The following is a 25,384-nucleotide window of genomic DNA, read 5'->3' as shown; positions in this document are numbered from 1 at the left end:
ATGCTCTTGGGGTTCTCATCTTCCGTTAGTGTACGATGTTTCCAACAGTTGATTTGGGATCGCGAATATCTGCTATTTGGTGAGTGTAAACGGGCTGCTGTGTGAGTGTGACCATGAATTGTCTATCTACTTCTTGTGAAGGAATTTAGGCCCTTTTCTCGCGCGTTTTGTTTTGTCTGCGTGGCTAGCACACTAGTTATAATTACCGTCCTCCTCACTGGGAAAGGCGCGGGTTCGAATTCTGTCAATGACATGAGAAACTTTAATGTTTTTTTTTCACTCTGTGGCTGAGTTAGTCAGTCTCAGGAGGGTGGACAGAAGATTTTTTCTCCCGGGTAACTTGGGTTTTTTTGCCAGCAAAAGAGGCGAATCGACCAGAGAACACATGCAATTTGTAGGCAATACACACGGGTGTGTAGGTTGGCCCTAATACAAGAGGTTTTTTTTTTTTTTTTTTGTTCCATCTATCTGTCGTATAGTGCGAATGCCTTTTACATCTTACTGCAATCTACCAGAGTCAATTCAATTTGACTCTGGAATTAACCTTTGCTTCCCAGGCTTGAGGTGTCTTTTGAAAGATAGTGCAAATTCTATTATGTTTTTATCATTAAAAGGAAAAGCATACAATGAAATCATTGGTATCTAATGTTTTTACTTGCGTACCTTCATATTAAAATCCTTGTCAAAACTTAAGAGTTACTAACTTGCTGCTTTTTCACATAATAAACTGTTCTAAATGCGGAATTACTGCAGTATCTCATGCGTAGTTTTCAGTAGGAATTCCTTTCTTTACTCAATTCTGTGATCAATATACCTAGTCATTGCTGTTTGAATCAAAAAGGAGCTATTATTTTACTAGATTATTTTCTTATATGCTGTATATGTGTCCCATATTCATTATTTAATAACATAACCTTTTCTTTCCGTGTAGGTCAAGCTACTCTCTATCCATACTTTTCAGTTCATTTGAAGTCGCTTGGAGTTGGAATGGAAAGTACAGCCATTATTTTTGCTGTGCAACCGGTGATTGCTTTATTTGTAGCGCCATTGATGGGAATGTTAGCTGACAGGATTGGAAATTTCAAGCTTTTATTTGCGTTCTTTCTTGCCTTCTCCGCTCTAACTGCCAACTGCCTGTTGTTCGTACCAAAAATCGAATTTGTTCCAGATTATGGAAATTTGGATGCAAAACTTCTATATAGATCAGAGTCTCAGCAATGTTTATTCTATGACAGTAGTACATGTCATATACTTCCAAATGCTACCTCTGTGCTGAATGTGCACATTGATAAGTGTGTTTTCACGTGTGAGAATAGAACTGAAGAAAATCAACCCTGTTTAAATGAGATCAGCAAACCAGACTGCACTTTGAATCCTAATGAAACTCTACTTAATTTGACTATCGTTCCTTCTGTAAAAAAAGATAACTGCATAATGATAAGCAATATTAGTCACTGGGGCCAGCAATACAAAATGCAGTGTCCTCATATTGAAGACAATTGTACTTATTCCTGTTCTGTTACAGCTCCTGGCTCACATGAGTTCTGTGAAAAGATGGAACGTGTAATACCACATAGCAAAACAAAAACTTTCTGGCTATATCTGGGAATTCGTCTTACAGCAACCCTTGGTATCGGATTAGTGAATGGCTTGTTTGATGCTGCTTCTATGACTGTAGTTTTAGACAAAGATGGAGATATTGGATTCCAGAGAATGTGGGCTGCTTTGGCTATGTGTATATTTGCTCCAGTCAGCGGAGTTCTGGTCGATGTTACAAGCAAAGGGGACGATCGTAATTTCAATCCTTGCTTTTATATGTATGGTTGCCTGTACATTATCGCTGCCATTACTTCACTCTTTTTAGATTTGAGTATGAAAGTTGCATCGGAGAGCACATTTGGTAATCTTAAGATCCTCCTTGGAAATGCAGAAGTGTTGTTGATGTTGCTATTCGTAGCGCTACTTGGAATTTGTTGGGGATTTCTAGAGAACTTTCTTTTTTTGTTTCTCGAGAGCGAACTTGGTTCTAGTAGTTTGTTAATGGGCCTAACAGTGACAGTGGGCTCGGGTACAGGACTTCCCATGTCACTAGTTTCTACATGGATAACAAAGAAGATAGGGTATGTGAACGTGATGGTCCTAGCATTCGCCGCTTATTCGGTTCGCTACATCGGCTATTCGTATGCTACTGACCAATACATTTGCTTAATTTATGAGATGATGGAGAACTTTACTGTTACCTTGCTAACGGTTGGAGTCACCATGTATTGTACTCACCTGGCTCCACTTAACATGCTTTCAACTATGATGACACTTTGGAATGGTTTGCATATTGTATCAGGTAAGTTTCCTCTTCTCTTTATAAAATTTTTATTTTTCGTGTTTTAATGAGTTTCTAAACATTTGCTTATATATTAAGAAAGCGTGGGTTGATTTGATGGAAAGGATTAGCTAAAGCAACTCGGGCAGTAAAGCATCTTATAAGGTAGGTATATAGAACATGTGAGCATTACTCGAGCACATAACTCAGACAAATATATTTACTGCATAAGCACCATATATAGTAAATTTTGTAGTTATCTATCACTTAGAAGAAATTTAAGGCCACAGAGTAGCCGCGCGAGTGCACCTCTGTATATTCTGCCATGGTCATACTTGAACACGTTAAGAATTCATGATAAGTATTAGCGTCCTAAACTTGTTCTTGTTGCTATTTTAGATGCATAGCGATTTAGGCCATATTACGCCGTATTGTCAGTAAATTGTGTGTTCTGTGGTCGATTTTTTGTTTACCGGACGAAAATCACGAGTTTCCGGGAGATAAACTCATGCTACCCTCGCCGTGACTGATTAACTTGTGTACGAAGTTGAGTTCAACCACGTTGGGAAAAAGACTCATGCAAATTCCTCGCGTCATTGACAGGATTCGAACTCGGATCATTTCTAGCAGATGCGAGGAGGACGGTAATGACACCAAACCAACTGTGTTACTCACGACAGGCGTGAAAATTAAAAGAATGGTCAATATGAAAGGTCTATGTTTACCTGAGCGGTTCCTTGTCTCTGTTATTAGAGTGTATTGTAAACTGTTTCTCTGTAAGCCATGCCCCGTTTGAATGCATGTGTTCCCTAAAAGAAATTGAAGCTTTCGAAAAGTTTTTATCTTTTATTACACACAGTAATTTCATGTTAAAGTATTATATTCTTAAAAAATATAGTAGCGTTGCTTTTTCATTGAATATATACATTTTGTACTGGATTTCCTAAGATGTAATGATTAAATGAATTTCTGGGCATTATATAAACTGGGGCTGAAATTTTTCAGTTGCAAGGCCCTTGGCGATCATCCTCTTCTTCTACGCCCTTCGCCACCAGTTCTTACCGCAATACTTTTCTCTAACGTTGATTATTACTAAATGCAATAACTAAAGGTACTTGGTTGTAACCATACTAACAAATTTACTAGCAAACGTAACTATTACAGTAGTTTCGTTTGTTGTAGCTGCCAAAATATTACTTGCAAAATTTATACCAAACTTATCTGGCTTTTCTTGTACAAGCAGAGGCGTAACTACCGCGGTGCAAGAATTAGCAAAGAGCAAAGGCACATGATGTTGTAGCCCACGGGTCTGTCCCGATAAAGTTTTTAATAGATATTGTAGAAAGAAAACATTAGCATTAGCATTAGCATTAGCATTAGTAGAGGCATATGATGCAAGAAAGCAAGCTTATTCAGCATCAGCCAAAAAAAGAAAAAAACTCCACTCCCATTTCACCCCTCCGTTCGTTCGAAATACCTGTCCAGTTGAGCTTTAAATTTTTTTAGGCTATCAACTTCAACAACAAGTGATGGAAGTCGGTTCCACCAACCAACCACCCGCTGGCCAAAGGCAAATTTCCGCACATCTGTCCGACATCCGTCCTTCCTCAATTTGAATTTATGCCCTCTGAGGTGATTATTCTGAGCAAGATGAAGAATCCCATTGGCACTGAGCATGCTCAAACCATTCAAAGCCTTATACACCTCTATCAGATCACCTCGCCGGTGCCTAGTCTCCAGACTCTGTAATTTGCAAAACTTAAGCCTTTCTTCGTAAGAGCAACCCTTTGTTCCATTCACTAATCTTGTTGCCCTTCTCTGTACCCGTTCCAGAAGCTCTACATCCTTCTTGAAATGAGGCCTCCAGACCTGTATACAGTACTCAAGATGTGGCCTAACCATTGCCTTATACAAGGGAATAATCACCTCCTTATCCCTGCTAGAAAAATTCCTGTATATCATTGACAAGACACCATGAGCTACTCTTGCAGCTCGTCTGCACTGCTCAGAGAACTTCATATCTGCCTGCACAATTACCCCCAGGTCCTTTTCATTCTCCACCACTGTCAGTGTAGTACCGCAGAGTTGATACGTTGCTCTGGGGTTGCTGTTTCCCATATGTAGTACTTTACATTTGTCAATGTTAAACTTCATTTGCCACCTCTCAGCCCATCTGTTCAACCTTTCCAGATCCTGTTGCAGCAGCATAGCGTCAGTAGTGTCCTTAACGACCCTGCCAACCTTTGTATCATCTGCAAACTTGGACATTAAACTTGATATCCCATCATCAATATCATTCATAAACACCGAAAACAACAACGGACCCAACACTGAACCTTGAGGAACTCCACTAATAACATTAGTCCACGTTGAGCAGTGTCCATTGATTACCACTCTCTGTCTTCTGCCACTCAACCATCCCCTTATCCATAGCAGAATTTGCCTCCAATGCCACACTGCTCCAATTTGTGCAGCAGTCTTCCATGTGCAACAGTATCAAAAGCCTTTCTAAGATCCAAATATATAATATCAAAGTTATTCCCTGCATCCAGTTCTTTTGTGACTACATCATAGTATCCAATCAAATTGGTCAGGCAAGACCTGCCCTTAACAAAACCATGCTGCGTCTGAGCTATAACTGAATTCTTGTCTAGATGTTCCTGCAGTGCTTCTTTAACCAGTGCCTCCATTAATTTACCTGGAACAGAAGTTAAACTAACAGGTCTATAATTACTTGTGTCAGCCTTTGATCCTCCTTTGTGAATTGGGGTTACATTTGCACATCTCCAGTCTATGGGTACCTCCCCTGAGTCCAAAGAAGCTCTCATAATTATGGCTAGGGGTTTGCATACTTCCTTTGCTGCCTCCTTTAATATAACTGGATAGATCCCATCCACCCCAGGTGCCTTTTTTATGTTTATCCTCAACAATCTCTCCTCCACTTTCCTCTTAGTTATTACAAAATCATCCAGCTCACTGCCAATGTTTACTTTACCTACATCATTCTCCTTCCTGAATAACTCCTCATGCGTGAATGTAGATGCAAAATACTCAATTAGATTGTTAGCCACCTGAGCAGGATCCTCAACTGTTGAACCATCAATATCCAGTGGACCAATCTGATTCATCCCTTTCCTTCTCGAGTTCAAATATGTAAAGAACTCTTTTCTGTTTTTCTTTGCATCCTTTGCCAAGGATTTCTCATAATCTGCCTTTGCCTGCCTAATCTCCTTTGTGACTTGGTTACAGACCAACTTATATCTATCATAGGCTTCCATGTCACCCATTAATTTGTATGTATCCCATGCATTTTTCTTCTCTGCCACATGTCTCATTAGTTCATCTGACAACCATTTAGGCCTAAACCTTGAACAATATTTCTTAGTTGGTATGTAAAGCCTGGTAGCCTCCAAGATTAGTTCCTTGAATGCTTCCCATTTTGAGTTTGCTGTTGGTAACATCATCAGTTCGTCCTACTGTATAGAATTTAAATACTGTCTCAGACCATCATAGTCGCCTTTACGAAAACAAAAACCCTTCCCTTTACCTCTGATGGTAGTTACCTCCTTGAGTAAATCCCACTTCAACACACTGTGATCGCTGCCACCTAGTGGTTCATTTATCTGCAGATTCTTAATGCATGAAGAATCACTACTGATAATCAGATCAAGAGTATTGCTCCCTCTTGTTGCCTCACGAACATGCTGATGTAGAAAACAATCATCCAATAAATCCACAAAAGCCTTGCTAGTGTGCGAGTGACCAACCCACAAATTCCAGTCAATATCTGGGAAATTAAAATCCCCCATTATAAGACTCTCTCTGATTTACTGGCCCACTCTATTTCTCTGTACAATATCTTATTATACTCATCAGAGTCATTAGGCCTATAGCACACTCCTACTCTCAATTTTGATTTCCCTATGCTTATGTCACTCCAAACTGACTCGATACTGCCCTGTCCATCGATGTCGACTGGCTTCACTTCCTTGGACTTTATGTGTTTCTTAATTAATAGCATAACCCCTCCTCCCCTCCTGTCCTGTCTATCCTTTCTATACACATTGTATTCCCCAAATTCCAGTTCCGCATTACTTATATCTGTGTGACACCACGTCTCTGATATCCCAACAATATCTGCCTTTGATGTTTTGAGCAATACCTCAAATTCATCAAATTTATTTACCAAACTCCTAGCATTGGTGTACACGCAGGTATACATGCACCTGTTTCTATTCTTAGCTACCCTAACACAACTCATGTGTTTACTTGTACCGCAATGACTACCAGCAGTCTCTGAAATATCCTGCATCTTGTTTTTCAGGTTCCTGCTCATTTCAATAGAAGCAGTGCAAGAATCACTTCCACCTCTGCCAGTGGCTACTGTTAATCTATTAGTCCTTGTATCCCCCCCAACTAGCAGTTTTCCGACCCACCTAACACTGCCTCGACAGCATCAGCAAAAATTCTTGCACCCTTTCTATTTAAGTGTATCCCATCCCTGTAGAAGCAATCTCTCCTGTTAACAAGTACAGTCCAGGCTGAAAAAAATTCTACCCCTTGAGCCTCGCACAATCCCTCCAGGGCCGAATTGATCGACAAGGCTCTCATCATATACTCCCTCCTATCGTGTCTGGGCAGAATTGCAGACACTTTCAAGTTCAACCCTAATTCACGGCTTTTTTTCAACAGTGACCTGTACTTGCTAAGTAATTCCGCCGGTCTCCTACTCTTAATATCATTAGTGCCAACATGTACAACTATATCACCTTTTGTGCCCTTAAAAGATGATATCCGCTCTACAACGTCATCAACCTTTGCCCCTGGCAGACATACCCTGGTCCTATTCCACCTATCCTTTTTACAAAGCATGTTCACCGTTTCCCTGACAATAGAGTCAAATAATAATACTATTATGTTATTTCTCACGTTTTCGGTAACGGTTTTTAATTTTCTATAGGGCAAACTAAAGGGATTCTAAAGAGCAAAGGGAGAATAGAGATTCTATTGGGCAAACTAAACCACATTAAATGATTTCGATATACTAGCCACTGAACACAAAGAAAAGCCTTCAAAATTGATCTTAAAGAACTAATTAGTAATTTTGATAATATAAAGGCAAGGAAGAGGAATTTTTAAAAAGAACAAAATGTATATGTACCAACTTTTTAAAAGTTTTTGTTTAGATTTGTTTGAACGTAATAAGTAAGCAATTGGCATTTCATGTTAATAAAAGCAGAGAGAGAGAGAGAGAGAGACGGGGGGAATACCTTCCCCAAATTGAAAATCACCCTTCGGTGATTTTCCATTGGGCCTTAAAAATTCTAGCTATGCTACTGTGTTCAAGTGTCATGCCGATTCAGCTGGAAATCTTTATTTGAAATAATCAACCTTAGGTTTTAACTTTCTCCGTTTTGTGTGACACACTTTAATATTGCACTAATATTTTTACGTAGACACGTCCATTCATCCAATTTAAAGTTAACTTTTTAATTTTCTTCAATTTTTGTTTTATTTATTTTCGTAGTTTGTGCAGTTGCAATATTCTTATACTGATAAATCAATGACATAACTTCACTTTAATACTGCGGTAAATCCACTGATGGAAATATTCTCTTATAAAATTACTTCTTCTTGTTGTTGCCCAGATGGTTAAATCGTCTTAAGCAGAAAGACGCGAAATAATCTCTATCAATGCCTTTATGGTGTACGTATTTCAAAATTTTATTCATATTTTTTGTTCGAATTATTAGGGGGCGGAACGTTCAACATTTTTCTTGTTTCTTTTGAATGGTACCAGATGTACACTGAAAGAACAGAATTTATGGGATACCTGGTTCCTGGGCAACGCGACGCTGTCACCCCTCTCGCTAGTGGACGAACCCACCGTTTGGCAGGTATATAGGTTTGATTGATTTTATTGGTGCAAAAACGACTACGGTTATACTGCGCCAAGAAAACGGTATATAGGTACACTGCATTCACGTAGACGGTAATTCGATGCCAGTATGGATAAACGTCGTGAGTTAACCGACTTTGAAAGAGGGACGATAGTGGATGCATGGGTCACTCCATCGCGGAGGTGGTACAGAAGTTGCACTATCCCCGTTCGACAGTATAAAGAGTGTATCGGGAATACCATTTCCAGAATAACATCTCATCGGACAACGCTGAGGGCGGACAAAGGTGAACGTGGCAGTCGACGACTGCCTCGCACTGTTGCAACCAACCGGAGAGTGACAGTGGCACAAATCACCGCCGACTTCAACGAGGGAGGTGCCAGAAACGTCTCCACCAAGACTATAAGGCGATCATTAGTCGCAATAGGTTATGAGAGCCGCTGACCCACTAGAATTCCATTGCTAACACCACGACACAGGACTCTACGCCTCAACTGAGCGAAAGACCATCGGCACTGGACCTTGGATGATTGGAGACTGGTCTCCCGGTTCGATGAGTCCCGTTTATAGTTATTTCGAGCGGACGGGATCTGGCGGAAACCGCACAAAGCTATGTACCTGTCATGTCAACAAGGAACTGTTCAGGCAGGTGGACGGTCGGTAATGGTCTGGGGCGTGTTCAACTGGCACACGTTGAGACCTCTGGTTCTTCTAGATGCATCTCTGAACGGTCCAGGTCACGTGTCCATCCTTGCAGATCATCTGCATCCCTTCATGGTCATCTTGCACCCATAGGACAATGTGCCTCCTCACAGAGCCGTGGTGACTAGAACATTCTGCAGATTTTATAACCATGGAATGGCCTCCTCGTTCACCGAACATGTACCCTGTGGAGCATCTTTGAGATGCTGTGGAAAGGTCCGTTCGAGCTGTGGATCCTCCACCCAGGAATACGACGGAATTATGGACAGCAGTGCAGCAAGCACGGATGGAACGAATGTTCCACATACCTGTGGAACGTTCTTTTGAATCCAACTAGTTCACGAAAGCGTTCCACATACCTGTGGAACGCTTTCGTGAACTAGTGGATTCAAAATGGTGCTAGTGGCCATCCCTTTGTGAAGATTACAGGAATCACAGCTATAGCATTATCTATAGTAATTAGCATTGTTGACTTTATTTAAAATACTGTATTGTCGGAAATTATATTTGAATATTTAAGCTATGTACGTAACTTTCAAAAAACCAGAGTTTTCTAAAATCCAAAATGGGTTATGTCTCGAGTATTGTAAATTCATGAGGTTCTATTCTCTCCATAATGAGGGACTTCATTATAAAAAGCATTAGTAACAGAGAATACATTGTTCTTCATTTGTTTGAGTAAATATGCTGTTGGCCATAGGGACTTTGCGAGCTGTGTGTAAATCTAAGGTATTTTTTTTATCATAATTTAGCGGAGACTGGAACTCCATGTGTTTTCTTTTCAACATTAAATAATTTCAGCACTTATTCAAACTAATATTTTTTTTCTATTTTTATGATTCTAGGTAGAGCTTTTGGCAGTCTGCTTGGCGGTTTTCTTATGGCCAGTGTTGGTGCTCGGGAAACATTTCGATTGTTTTCCTACGGATGTGGTGTTGCATGTATAACTTACTATCTCATCAATATTTTGTACTTAAAAAGACGGAAGTTTAAGCCAAAGGAAATCCAACTAAAAACTGATAACTCTGAATCAGGTAAAATTGTCGATGATAAATTTTCTTTTGGTATTAAGCGAAAAATAAATAAATAAATAATAATAATGCAATGCAATGCAGATTGAGAAGTATCACAGGCAAATAACCCACAGAGAGAGAGAGAGAGAGAGAGAGAGAGAGAGAGAGAGAGAGAGAGAGAGACACGATGCCTTTATTAGTAGTAGTAGTAGTGGCACATGATGCAAGAAAGCAAGTGTAGGAGCTTATGTAGCATCAGCCAAAAAAAAAAAAAAAAAAAAATCACACCATTCCCTCCAAATGCCTGTCCAGTTCCTCCTTAAATTTATTTAACCTATCAACTTCCACAACGACAGATGGAAGTTTGTTCCAGCAATTAACCACCCGCTGGCTAAAGGCAAATTTCCGCACATCTATTCTACATCTGTCCTTTCTTAATTTGAACTTATGTCCCCGTAGGTTGGTAATCTGAACAAGTGGAAGGATCCCATCAGAATTCAACGTGCTCAACCCATTCAAGGCCTTATAGACCTCAATCAGATCACCGCGCAGGTGCCTAGTCTCCAGCCACTGCAATTTGCAGAACTTAAGCCTCTCTTGGTAAGAGAATCCCTTCATTCCCCTCACCAATCGTGTTGCTCTTCTCTGTACACGCTCAAGCAAATCTACATCCTTCCTAAAATGAGGCCTCCAGACCTGTACGCAGTACTCAAGGCGTGGCCTGACCATTGCCTTATACAGAGGGACAATCACCTCCTTTTCCCTGCTAGCAAAATTCCTATATATCATTGACAAAACCCCATGACCTGCCCTAGCAGCCTGTCTGCACTGCTCAGAAAACTTCATATCTGACTGCACAATTACTCCCAGGTCTTTTTCATTTTCTACCACCTTAAGTGTAGTACCACACAGTTGGTACGTTTCTCTGGGGTTACTTCTACCCATATGCAGTACTTTGCATTTGTCAAGGTTGAACTTCAGTTGCCACTTCTTAGCCCATCTGCCCAAATTATCTAGATCCTGTTGCAGTAGCACACTGCCATTACTGTCATTAACAACCCTGCCAACCTTTGTGTCATCTGCAAACTTCGACATTAAGCCTGATATACCTTCATCAATATCATTGATAAATACACAAAACAACAGTGGACCCAACACCGAACCCTGTGGGACTCCACTAATAACATTAGTCCACGAAGAGCAGCACCCATTGATTACCACCCTCTGTCTTCTCCCACTTAACCATCCTTTTATCCATTGTAGCAACTTACCCTTAATACCATTCTGCTCCAATTTGTACAGTAGTCTTCCATGCGCAACAGTGTCAAAAGCTTTCCTGAAATCCAAGTATATGATATCAAAATTAATCACAGGAAATATTCGGAAATATTTCCGAATATTTCCTGTGTCCGTCTAATTCAGCGGTTCTCAAACTTTTTTTGTATCACTGCCCCCCCTTGGTTAGATCACTATCCCCTAAAAAAAAGCCCTCGCCAGGGCTTTTTTTTAGCCTACCAATATAAAGTGAAGCTAAATAACTGAAATGAATATTTGTCTGTTTGCCTCCAAAAACGTAAATGCAATGTGTGAATTATAAAGAAATCTATTTACTGCACTTTATTCCTTTCATTGTAAAAAATTACAACTACATAAATAAAGTCAGCTATAGTCACTTAAATTAAGTCATTCGCCACGTTTAACAACATTCAAACAATTTTTTGTTTTGTCAGCAATTGAGATACAGCACTGAAACCGGTTTCGACTAGATATGATGCTGGAAAAGAAATAAGTAATTTTTTTACAATTCCCTACAATGCAGGATAATGGTTAGGCATTTTCTTTTGTAACAAAAATTCCTGATATGAATTTTGAAATTTTGGCTTCAGTTCAACTTCATTTTGTAACTCAATCAATTCTTCTTCTACAAAACGTTCACCATCGTCGTTATTTAAAAAAGGATTTATAACCCAATCTGGAATTTTCAAATTAAGGAGATCTTCGAACCTTTCCTGCATATCTCTGTGCAACATTTCTAGATGATTAAAAAAAGTTAGTAGAGTTTTCATCAGCTATTTTTTCTTTTTTCTCTATTTCCAAAGATTTGGAAATTGATACAATTCACGTCGTCCTACGTTGCGCATAAAAAGCTTTAATTTTGAAATAAATGCTGAAATTTGAGTTTTCGCCTTAATAAGAGTTACATCTTGTCCTTGTAAATATAAGTTCATTGAGTTGAACCTAGTAAATAAATCTGCAAGATAAGCAATATCAGTTTTCATTTTCTTGAGGTCATTACTAAGGTCGTTGTTCCTATCTTCAAAAAACTCGACAACAGTATCAAAGAGTTTATAAAATCTGTTGAGACAGTTGCCTTTTGACAGCCACCGAACTTCGGAGTGAAGTAGCAATCGTTCAAAATCTTCACTGTTTTGATCACAAAGCTTTCGAAATATACGATCATTCAAAGAATGTGCTTTAATTTTGTTTATAGCAGTAATAACAGTTTGTAGAGAATTGTGCAGTTGTTCACCAAGTTTTTTCTCAACTAAATGCTGACGGTGAATGACACAATGAACAGTAATAATATTTGGCACAGCATTTTTTAAATAAGCCATAAAACCCTTGTAACGGCCAATCATTGATGGTGCTCCATCCGCCCCCTGTCGCCCCTTTCATGCCTACGCCCCCTCTGTCGCCCTTTTTCATGCCTAACACCCCCATGGATAATTCGAACACTCCCCAGGGGGCGATATCGCCCACTTTGAGAAGCACTGGTCTAATTGCTCACGAGGTAAACGGTTATTATTACTTTTAAGTTAAAAGGACATTGAAATAGGACGACATAACCACCTATATACTTACCCTAGGAGAGAGTAGCATGCACCCGATGGCGAACTGATTACACAGTCAAGTTTGCTACTACTGTGGAGTTGGGGGGAGAGAAGGCCTTGACGTTTGGCTTAGCATCGTAGTTAAAGAGAAATGGAATCCATTCGTCAATCTTGCGGGGGAACCTCAATTTTTAGCTTCGCTACTGTGGCTGCATCATGGGAATAAAAACTCAGGCAGGTGAATACAGTCAACAGTCGGTCCTTGAGTATGTGTGCAGCTGGTACGCTGTTACTTGTGACGAGCATAGAAAGAGACCACGGTATGATAGACTTTCAACGCGCCATGATTGTCGGCGCAAGGTGGGGAGTTATGTGGGTGTCTCTGAAAGTTCATATAGTAAGCTTGTAGTGGAAGGATTTCTTATGTAATGCAATGCCGAGCAAGCCGTTTATCTTGTGAGCAATTAGATGGACACAGGAAATAAATAGTAAAACATATATTATGCTAACGAATATTTACACATATACAGTAAATTGGTAATCATTACAATTGAATGTTCATATTCCCTCCTCTTTTAAATGATATCTTTGCTTTCTTTCCTTCACAAAAGAATCTTAATTAGGATACAATGCCACTCAATTATTAATCTAAATTAATCGTAATGCATCCTCAGTGCTAATTATCAGTTACCCATCTTAATTCTCTAATGGCGCATTTATAATTACAAACAAATAATTTTTTTACATACACTTCAATACAGGTTAACTTCATCACCTAAACTTCCTATAAACTCTCTAATCATTCTGTCCAAGTTTTTCTTGTCCTTTTAATCGTTGTATTCTTAGAGTTCTTATTGCTTTTTTTTTTTTTTTTTTTTTGCATATTACGCACGTCACGCTAATTTATCTCTCTTAACTTCCACATCCATTATTCACACTCCAGTAATGTTGTTAAATCAAACATATATTAGCCAGTTCCATTCAGATTTTTATTATATTATTTTTTTATTTTATTATTATCATTATCTCTCTATACAATTAGATAAATTGTAGAATTCTTAAAGTACTGATTTAAATTGACTCAAATTAATAGCATAGCTTAATTTGCGGTACTCACCTTTTTATATAATCTGCAGTTGGCGTGTTGAGATAGGATAAAATGGTAGTTGAGTTTATACATTAAAAAAGTTTTAATGTATAAACTCAACTACCATTTTATCCTATCTCTCTATGCATTAAAAAAGTTTTCTTCCTGTGGATATTTATTCGAGTCAATGGAAGAAGAGGGCGAGGCGATTACGTCACTTAAATGCAATTAATTATTGACAACTGCCTCCATAACGTTCATCAACCTGGTGCTCATGCATCCCTGTCTAATATTTGATGTTCCATTGTAACGTTTTTTGATATTAAAGAATATTATATACAACATTTGTAAATACAGTATTGTAATTTAGTATTTTGTAAATATTTTAAATATTTGTATAGTTTGTAAATATTTCAGTTAAATATTTTAATCCTTCTATTTCGGATGCAACAATATTCCTCATGCACACCCAGGGGCTCACATGGTGAATATGGGCTTGGCACACCCAGGGGCCTGAGCTGGATATCATCATTCTTCTCTTTCTTGGTGATTCCCTTCTACTACTGACTCTCTCTCTCTCTCTCTGTCGGGATAATTCAGGAATTTTTTTTTTTTCTGGCTGGTGCAGCATAAGCCTCAGTCTTCCCTGCACCATATGGCTAATAATAATAATAATAACCCGAAGCAAAAGGTCTTTTCCTAAGTGAGCTATGTAAATGCAGGTAGATAATTACATAGTGGTATTTATTCGACCTTGAGAATGCCGAGCACTGCAAATGCACAGGTAAATTACATAGGTCATTTTCTGATTATGTATCGATCAGTGCGTATTGACAGGTGTGTCTTTTACGTAGAAAATATTTGACTTTCTCAGTATAGCTTTACATTTTACGTAGAAAAGTGAGCTCGGGGGCCGGCGAAACCTCTAGTTATTATTATTATTATTATTGTTGTTGCTCTTATATTATTTCTCCCTGATTGGGGAATTCCACTTGACGGGTACTGCTACCAAGTACACAGGGTGGCTGTAATGTCTGGTGTTAATGTGGGGCGAGGAAATCTCTGACTATCCTACAGGTGTTCAGGATTGCGACTTTCTGGAGTTCCTTGTAGGTGTTCTCTGGGAGACCTATTGCTGCTAGGCTGCTATGTAGAGTCTTTGGTACCATACCGGTTGTTGACACGATGATTGGGATGGTTGATACTTCTTGCATATGCCACATCTCCTTGATCTCATGTCTTAGGTTCGTGTACTTCCTAATTTTTTCCTCATGGGTTTTCTGGACATTGCTAGTGTTCGGCACCGCTATGTCAATCAGGTAGATAGTCTTTTCCATCTTGTCCACAAGAGTTATGTCCGGTCTGTTGTGCGGGATGGTCTTATCCGTTATTATGGCACGGTCCCAGTACAGCTTGTGGGTTTGGGTCTCCAGTACTGCCTGGGGTTCGTACTTGTAGTATGGTATACTTTCTTTGGTCAACTGGTATTTCCTCGTTAGCTTCTGATGTATTATCCTGGCTACCTGGTCGTGTCTATGAGTATACTCAGTCTGGGTGATCACCTTGCACCCCGCGGTGATGTGTTGAATCGTTTTTGAGGCCAGGTGGCATCGTCGACATGTATCATCTGACATTTCGGGCTTCTTTGCGATGCATTTTCTATAGTTTCTGGTGTTGTTTACCTAGTCTTGGATGGCCAGCATGAATCCTTCAGTCTCGGGGAAGAGCATCCCGCTTGTGAGCCATGCATTGGAAGCAATGTTATCGATGTGATCTTGATGGAGGTCATTGTAGTGTCTGCCATGGAGTGTCTTCTTTGCCCATCTTTCTGTCTTCGTTTCTTGTACCGTTTTGGGCGGGAGGGGTTTCCTCGCTTAGGTTGAGTGGGGTATACCACTTATCTATCTTCCCTATGGCCTGGTGGAGTGGTGCTGTGTTGTTCTCGAAGTAATCCTTCAGGTTAACTATCACTGTTTTCTGTTGTTCTGTCAGGTCTATCAGGCCCCTTCCTTCCTCTTTCCGCGCTATTGTTATTTTCTCTCCACTACTGACTTCGGGTGGTGTTGGCGACTCTTTGTCATCACATGTCCTTGTCTTTCGCATGATATCATCTAGTTCGGTGTTAGTCCAATCTATGACCCCGAATGTGTATGTCATTACTGGAGCTGCATAGGTGTTTATAGCTTTAACTGTGCTCCCTCCGTTAAATTTTGCTTTCAGTAGGCGTCTGAGTCTCTGATGATATTTTTCGGTCAGGCACTTATTGATTTCCTTGTATTCCAACTGCTCAACCTGCATCATCCCTAGGTATTTGTAGGTCTCTCTTTCTGTCATAGCTTCGATCTCTTTACCAGTCAGCAGCTGGTAGTTTCAGCCAACTAATTTTCCCTGGTGCAGTGTGTGTGAGTCTTGCATTTTTCTAGACCAAATTCCATCCTGATGTCCTTGCTGAATTCTTCTGTGATCCGCAGTAGTTGCTGGAGTTGCTTCTCGGTTGCCGCGTAGAGCTTGATGTCATCCATATACATCATGTGGATGAGGGTGTACAGGTTCTTTCTTCCTTCTTTGAGGTTATATCCATACTTGCTCCCGTTGAGCATGGTGGATAGCGGGTTGAGTGCTAGACAGAACCATAGTGGGCTCAGAGCATCTCCCTGAAAGATTCCTCTTCTAATGGGGATTGTGATGTTCTCGACCTTAATGATGGTACTCCATTTCGTCATTATTGCTCCTAGGAAGTTTGTTACTATCGGATTGACCTTGTAGATCTTCAGGGTCTGTATTAGCCAGCTATGAGATAGGAGTCGAAGGCCTTGCGGTAATCGATGTAGGCCGTGTATAGGTTGCGGTGCTTCTTGAAGGCTTGCTCCATAACTGCAGCACCTATGGTTAATTGCTCCTTGCATCCGTATGGTTAATTGCTCCTTGCATGCTCCTCCGCTTGCATTCTTTCTGCTGTTCTGCCATTATGTTCTGACTCTCTTAAGTGGTCTGATATCTTCTTAGTTATAAGCTGGTCAGGATCATGTACATCGTTGGGAGGCATGTGATTGGCCTGTATTTCGCCGGGTTTCTTGTATCTTCATCTTTAGGCTTCAGATATGTGACTCCTTCAGTGAGAAACTTCGGGATTGTCTCCGGGTGCCTTATCATTCGAGTGAACTGCTCTGCTAGGTGCTTGTGTGTGCAGGTGAGCTTCTTGTACCAGTAGTTGTGGATGTTATCAATTCCTGGGATTCGCCAGTTGTGGGTGTTTCTGATCGACTGTTTTACTCCTTCTCGAATTTCCCACTTTCTCATCCCTTGTATGTCCTTCGTTTTCTTCCGTTCTACTTCTATCCACGGTGCTTTGCTGTTATGTCTTAATTCACTGCTCCAGTTATTTCCCCAGAACTCTTTGATCGTCTTCTTCTCGGGTGGTCCGTTTCCTGCTTTCTCATCTTCACCCAGTTTCCTGTAGAAGGCTATTTTGGTCCTCATCGAAGATTCGGTTATTTATTTTCCTCTGGGAGCTCTTTGTATCGGTGTAGTCTCTTGTCGAGTGCGAGGAGGTTCTGCTTCAGTGTGTCCAAGTATTCTTCTATTCTCTGATTTCTCGTCTCATGTTTGCTGTGGGCAAACATGAGACCATTATTATTATTATTATTATATATTCTTTCTCCCTGATTGGGGGTTCCACCTCGCGACGGGTATTGTTACCAAGTATACGGGGTGGTTGATGTTATGTCTGGTGTTACTTTTGGTCGAGGAACTCTCTGACTGTCCTACAGGTGTTCAGGATTATTATTTTATTATTATTATTTCTCTCTCTTAGCTTAGTTCTAGCACAATATTGTTAAATGCAGGATTAACGTGATCCTTAAATTAACGTGAAACTTACATTTTCGGAATTTTCAGCCGCGGACCTCTAACACAAGAAGTCTTTATATTGTTGTTGTTGTTGTTGTAGTAGGGTTTTAGGACCATCAGCAACTAAGGCCATATTGCTCCATATAAACTGCCTGTAAATTGCATGTGTTCTGTGGTCGATTTTCTGTTTGCTCAACGAAAAATCCGAGTTTCCGGGAGAAAAACTATGCTACTCTCTCCTGAGACCAACTAACTCAGCCACGTTGCGAAAGAGGCCCATAAAAATTCGTCATGTCATCAACGGGACTCGAACTCAGGTCTTTTCCACCCGGTGTGGGGGAGGACGGTGATTCTACCAATTTTGCTACCCACGAGGGCAAATCTTTATATTGGGACATTCCTGGCGGACCTGCTAATTAAGCAAATGGTTCCCCCGAGCCAATTGCCTTCACTGAACGGCAGTGTTATCGGCTACTCTCAGACCTGGCTACCAGCGACAGAACTAACTTCAAAGACAGGAAAGCGCCCGTGCACTTTTATTCTGAACTCTCTTTCGTTTTATTCATGACGGACATTACAACATGGACGGCCGAAACAGGATTAACGTGATCCTTAACAACATCTCGTTCTATCCTCCACCTCTACCACACTCTGCTCTTCAACTCCACTACTTTCCTCTTTTTTTTTTTTTTTTTTTTTTTTCATCGCTCACACTACTTTTCTTTTCCCGCTCGGGACTTAAAGCTTTTCTGCTTTCTCATTTCTCATCATTGCGTTATTCAATAAAATCAATAGAACAAAGGGAATGTTCTAAATCAAATTTAGAACATTCCCTTTGTCCCTGGTCACCAATAATCATCGTCTTCTCCGCATCAGCCCCCGCTATCGGCCGACGTATGAATTCCACTGCACTACTTTAATATCAGGAACCCTTAATCTCAGATACAACGCTGCAGCCTAAAAGATTTCGTTTTACTCTACACTTAATTTCAAGTGTTCTACCTTTCTAAGCACAACCGCGCCTTTTCACCCTTGTTAGTTTTGTCCCACCGAAAATTTAATCATGCTCATTTGAATTTAAACTTGTGAGACTAAATGTCATAAAGCTATTTTCGACCTATGGTTCTGTGATTATACCAGAAATTCAAATTTTTACAAATTATTATTATTTTAACACCGGAGATTGTCGCTGATATCCATATCCTGTTTTTTTCTGTAGAAGTGTCTGTTAAAAAACCGATTTGTATATTGTGCAGATTAAAAATCCGAATTAACTAATACGAAAAACCCTGTTTCCTTCCCCTGAGATTGCTTACGATAAGCCTCAATAGAAGAGGGATTTATAAATTCTGCCAGGTCATCGACGGGAATCGAGCCCACTTAGTACTCTTCTCCAAACGAGCGCCATCAAGGGGAGGGAAAACAATAAAATTTCACAAAGCGTATGGTGAGAAACCGGTGGATGAATTAGGTAGAGACAACCGCAGTGGCTCGTGTGGGCCATCTGAACTGTTAACAAGGAGCGAGGGACTCCACATGCATAGGGGCGAAAAAGTGTAATCTGGTGGCGACGGTGTTCTGATCTGGAGACTGTTTTCCTGGAGGACCCTCAGGTTCTCCCAGGAAACCATGGAGGAGGGAACCCTCCATGGACACTACGCAAACTAACACAAATACTTACACTATCTCTGGCATTTACAAAGTTTGTACTGCGTCACAAAGCATATTTCGCGGTTTGTAGGGGAAACCCCCGGTGTCGCTAGACAAGAAACACTATACACTTTACACTATGACCATAGATTTCGTCTCACCTGAATCTACACTCCGAACTGTCCTCATTCCTGGACCTGACACCCACTGTATCGATTTATCTTTGGACTTGACACCTTCTGGACTGATCAAGCCTCAATGTGACACCTACTGGATTGACTATATCTCCGGACTTGTCTTCTTACTCTAGGAATTGACAAGCACAAACTTCTGCTGACCCTCTATCCCAGGGAGGGATGTTGCTAACCTAGTCCCTGGACAAAGTAGGATCCGTAGCTTAAATCCACACCCAGCACCCATGCTGTGTGGCTTTTCTTCCACTTCCCTGGGGTTATCCCTTTCGCCTGATGTAGCTTACGTTTCACCGTTAACTTGGAGCGATGCCTTCATCTACATCCCCCACTCTTACTTTCGCCCCCTTCTTGTGTATACCATGTGCTCATCATACTCTGCTGTTTTTTTTTTTTTTTTTTAATTTGGTCTCTGTCCAGGAAGCTCAGTCTACCAGCCAGAGAATAACGGACAACCTGGCTTATCTCCTAAAAGTGTGTACGGGAAACCTGGGTCCCATTAGGGATCCTACGCTCAAAAGTCAGAACCCAACACAACACAACACTATACACACACCACACTTTTTCTGGCTTTTATAGTGTCACTGTATTTTTTCACAAGAGTACTTATAGCGCAGATGTGGGAAACCACTGTTGGCGCCTGATCCCAAACGATATGTACACTATGACCATGGACTTTCTAGGTTAGCATGTTTTGTTTTGTGCACGAGGTACTGGATATTGCTGGCAACCGTTTGGGTTTCCGGATTCCGTTTTTTTTTTCTTTTTTTTTTTTTTCTTGTTGGTACTTAGGATTGGGAAACCTGGGTATGGGATTTCTGGCATCCACAGGCATTGCACTATCACCTGTAGATGCGGCATTTTGCGGTTAAGACCCAGACAAAAGAACTAGGCCCGCCTCCTCGTGGACAGACACCAGGCAACAACCCAGCTGGTGGCTAAGAGGCCTGATACAACACAAACAACACACGCACATACAGATACATATGCCTACACATTAAAGACACCAGGCCGTTTTACAGAGATGTCAAAAAAAATGCAGATACTCTAGATGGAGTTGGACATCTCTCTTCGAGCCACCCCAATGCAAATTACACGTACATACATATATGACCAAAGACTTTGTCTGCTCGGGCAGCATGGTGGTTATAATCAACGTCCTCCCACTCTAGGTGGAAAAGCCCCGGTTCGAATCCCGTGAACGACGCGAGGAACTTTTATAGGCTGTGGACAGCAAGGTTCCTCCTCCGGAAACTCAGGTTTTTCTTCCAGAAAAACAGTCAAATAGACCAGAGAACACATTCAATTTATGGACATATTGCACATGGGCAGCTCAGTTAGTTCTCGGGTGGTCGTAATGTGACTGCTTTTGTATCATGAGGCATTATATAGCCTGTCTCTCCGTGTGACTATTGGCTGTTGTTGTTGTTTGTTGTTGTTGTTTGGTTTTTAGGAGCATTAGCAACTAAGGCCATATTGCTCCGGTGCGGTGGTCATTCCCTGACCTCTCCGCATGCTTTGTATTTGGTGGTGACGGGCTCGAACCCCGGTCTAATCAAGAAGCATGTACTACGCACTGCTGCTCCTTCCCACCTGGCTACGGAGGCGCCCGTGGCTATTGGCGGAAATAGGAGGACATACCCACTATTAGGTAAGTGGTCATAACGTTTTGACTGGACAGTGCATATATCTGTCTCATGGCCTTAGTCACCGCTACACAAATTCTAAAATGACCTAACTAAATCAATCGTGGCTTGTCCCCAGTCCACAGTCCTTAGAGTAAAAACGATCCTGATTGTGATTTCAGATACCTGTGATGTTAAGTATGAAAATAATTGGAGTGAATTATTTAAAATACTGTATTTTCTCGAATACCTGGCACTCTCGAATAAGCGACGCACCTCATTTTTTAAGATATGAAAAATCAAAAATATATCTGAATTTATTTCTTCCACAATATGTATTTCGATTTCTGATGGTTATTGAATTTTTGTTATTTCTGAAAAATTGCAATCGCTTGTCTTCATGTTTAGCAAAACTTATACACAATATCTTATAGATTACGTTACTTTAAAGGCACCAAACTTAGAAATAATCTCGAGCTGCGCGAAAGCCAGCGAATTTATTTCATGGGTTAAGTGAAAGTGCTGCCTTTCCTACTATCTTTCATTTCCACTGTGCAGTAAGTAATATCGGTGTTATTCAGTTCAGCAAATAGTGACACGATCCTGACATCTGAATGAATCTTGCACGTCGCTGGGAAACAAGAAGACATATCCTGAAGAAAGAATCTAACGGTTCATGCAGCGCAGCATTTCAAGTCGCGTTTTAATAAATATCGTAATAAATAAATATATGTTTATAAATTTAAAAATAATAAATAAATAATTATTAACTTCAGCGTTTTTGAATATATTTACATTAAATTAATAAATGTAATGTAAATTTATGTATATATATATATACAAAAACAACTCTGAAGTTAATAAAAACGCAGCGTTTTCATTTGCGTAATTTTAATTTGGATTAAATTCACGAATAAGTCGCGCAACCAAATTTTTGATTTAATTTTTTATAAATAAAATGTGCGTGGCATATTTAAGAAAATACGCTAATTTCCAAGGCATTGATAACTTTATGGAGTCAATAATTATACTGAATTTCACTCATTCTACCGGCTTTTCCGAAAGAAAAATGTTTCTTGGGTAAAAACTGTGCAGCTGAAGAAACCAGTAATTCGGTCAGTGTGAGAAAAGCCAAAAAAAATCTTGGTGGGAATAGAACTCAGTCCATTACTAGGCAGTGAGGAAGGACAGCAGTTCTAACCACTGTTCTATATCTCAAAGGACAGTATTCAGGGATATAATATGTCCATACGACGTTAAATTATCTAGCTGTCCTATAGCAACAGCAACTCTTTGGCAAAGTTTGTCCGTCCAATAACACGACGATCTTCTAACAGTATGAGCGGCCCCAGTCCGTACCAACAGAACACATTTCATACCATGATACCAACTCCAGCCGCTTGAGTAGTGGACATGAGGCAGTCTGGATGCATTGCTTCATGAAGTTCACGCCACACTTTCACTGTACCATTGGCGCAAAAATATGCAAATCGAGACTCGTTAAATCCCATGATCTTTTTTCAGTTTAGCTTAATTTGGCTGTAAAAGGGTCTTTCTTTGTTAAATTGTATTTTTCCGTCATTTTCTGCACACTGGACCTTCCATTCTAACGCGAAAAAAAAAAAAAAAGAAGTAAATAAAAGTCGTCTTAAGCTATTCAGTCTTACCTACCGATTTGCGTGAGGTGTGTTTTTTAGTTGATTTGCCTATTTTTGCTGGATGAAAAACCATGCATGAGACCGAATAACTCAGCCACAGAGTGAAAGAATCCCATAAACGTTCTTCACGTCATTGATGAAATTCGATCCGGACTTTTTCCACTTCGGTGTGGAAGAAGACGTGGAGGAAGATGGTAATTATAACCACTGTGCTACTACACGCGCAATTATTCTGGGGGACAATTTGCTTTCGCTGCTCTTTCTCTTTTTTTTGAGTACTTTCTGCTGCATTTCTTCCTTTTAGAGCTGGATTCTCCTTTTGTGTTCCACTCACTGTATACTTTTGAGATGGTTGCTTTCGAGTGATTTCTTTGTTTTCTCGATTATGACTCAATCTAAAAATGCTCCAACAATAACACCTTTTCGAAAATCGAAAAGATCACCTGTCGTCCTTATGACCGAATCAACTAAGAAGCCCCAGGAAAGTGCATTTCATGTGATGTTGTGGCGGACTAGCATTTATGTGATACAAAAAAAAAAAAAAAATTTGTAGAATCATACCATGTGACAACTTAAATTTGCATATCCATGTTTCATTATCTGTTGACGCCAATTGCAAAAGGTTTCTAATTTTTGACCAGTAAGTGTTGACGTTTAGAAGTTTTCTAAAAATTTGAGGGCGGCGCTTTACTCACATTGAATTTTTAGTTCAGTTTTGATTTCTTTTTTTATTACCATTTGAGAGTATGGATTTATCAAGGATGATCAAAAGAGTTTCAGACAAATTTAGCTAAAAATATGGAACGTTTTACTGAGCTTCGTTTATTCCATTTTGGCATAACTCCCGTCTAGCTCAGAGCACTTGTTCCATCTCTTCATCGCTTTTCTAAATATTTCAGAGAAGCCGTTGCCTGAGGGCGATTTGAGATACTTTTGATTAACGTTTATTAGTTCAGTGTCCAATGGAAAATGGAGACCTTTCAGTTTGGGAAATAGAAAATATTATAAGGAGCAAGAACTGAACTACAGGAAGGGTGGGGACCATTTTCATGCTTAACTTACATAGCGTTTTTCCTCAACAACTGAAGCTGTGTACACTTTTGAATTATCCTACTGGCAGCATTCAGCCGGATATTTTCAAATAAGATGTTTTCTGGAAAACATTCATTTTTTTTTTTTTTTTTTTTAGCTTGACCGTAATATTGTCTATATGCAGCACAAGTTTTTTTCATATATGAGTCCAAATAATACCTTTCATATCGAAAATGCTTATCAGCAGACTTCATGGGACTGTGCTTTCTTTTGAGGTAGAGATATACAATGCTTCCATGGGAAGTTTATTGTTTTGAGCAAGATCGTAGCGGTGAATCCGGGACTTATCTCCAGTGATTATTCTGCATTAAAATAATTTTTCTGACTTTAATAGGTGTTTATGAGAACACATAGATGTCATCTGTAACAGGCTTTTCTTCCGGAGTAAGGGGCAGAGTGACCGATGATGAATAAACAACACATGTCATTTCTAAATCCATTTAAAGTGCATTGTATGCTCCATAACTAATACATAAGACCTCTGAAAGTTTTCTAATTATGAGTTGTCTGTCTTCAAGGACGCTAATGTTGATGAACGTCCTGGGTTAGGGTCATGTCTATGCTATTCTTCCCTCTTTGAACAGCTTATAGAATCTGAATATAAATCTCGGCACGGCAGATTTCCATAGAAGTTTTGCAAAAAAAAATATATATATATATACATATATATAATAAATAAATATGTATATATATGAGCTGTGAATATCTGATAAGTTTTTCAGATAAACTTATCAGATATTCATGTAGCAAAATCAGTCTGTACCTCTTTTTGAACATCCCCTCGAAATTTACTGGGCACCTAGCAGGGGCTCTTGTACTTTGTGTAATTATGAACAAAATTAAAGTTGCTGTAATTTATAAAGCGTATAAAGTGTCCTCCTTGGTTTGTTTTCCTCAATGTCTTGTAATTCGTATTTATATTATAGGACACAGAAAATGATAATGACTGTTATTGTTAATAAAACTATTGCATTGCTATTGTTTTTCTTTTTATAGGATCAAAAGAAAACGACGACGTGGAAAGTGACCGCAATCGCACACTTAGCATTTCTAGCTTTGTCATTAATCATTTGGCGGATGGTTCTCCAGTCATCACACTTGATATGGAATCTGGCAAATCATTACACCGCCGTCAGAGCACTCCATCTGTTGGGCGTAGTGCCAGTTTTCGTGACATGGAAACTAACAGGCATTCCAATAGCATATCTTTAGGACCTTTCTTGGCAGTTACCATGAGCGGAGAAGAAGAAGAAGAAGAGAAACTACACCGAAATCCCTCTTCAATAAAATATATGGCAAAAGTTGAAGAGTACATTCAAGAAGACAATCAAGAGAAAGAAAACAGAAATAGAGCAATAGAGATTAATGAATTAGAGTTAAAAACCATTAACCTGGAGGACAGGGGGGAGCCAGAAGGGTGTGACAACCCTACTTTTCAAATAGAAATCAAGCAAGATAAATTTTGA

At 39.8% G+C, this 25,384-nt stretch overlaps 1 protein-coding gene across 1 annotated transcript; it reads left to right on the top strand.

Moving 5' to 3' along the window:
- On the top strand, positions 1-25,384 carry LOC150085610 (major facilitator superfamily domain-containing protein 6-like). The gene is made up of 4 exons (XM_090374617.1): positions 1-79; positions 932-2,341; positions 9,768-9,956; positions 24,915-25,384. Exons 1-4 carry the CDS (start codon positions 1-3, stop codon positions 25,382-25,384), a joined length of 2,148 nt encoding a protein of 715 aa, XP_090230743.1.

The sequence above is a fragment of the Mastigoproctus giganteus genome, chromosome 5, assembly GCF_048544385.1.
Source record: "Mastigoproctus giganteus isolate SK-2022 chromosome 5, ASM4854438v1, whole genome shotgun sequence".
NCBI classification, from domain to species: Eukaryota; Metazoa; Arthropoda; class Arachnida; order Uropygi; family Thelyphonidae; genus Mastigoproctus; species Mastigoproctus giganteus.
The sequence above is the reverse complement of the archived record's forward strand: the minus strand, read 5'-3'. Positions and strand labels throughout refer to the sequence as shown.

What these genes read in the sequence shown, in the direction of transcription:
- LOC150085610 (XM_090374617.1), top strand. Translation starts at nt 1, where the DNA reads ATGCTCTTGGGGTTCTCATCTTCCGTTAGTGTACGATGTTTCCAACAG. An exon ending in TGGTTTGCATATTGTATCAG is followed by an intron (nt 2,342 to 9,767) that starts GTAAGTTTCCTC and finishes TTATGATTCTAG; the next exon opens with GTAGAGCTTTTGGCAGTCTG. An exon ending in AACTGATAACTCTGAATCAG is followed by an intron (nt 9,957 to 24,914) that starts GTAAAATTGTCG and finishes TTCTTTTTATAG; the next exon opens with GATCAAAAGAAAACGACGAC.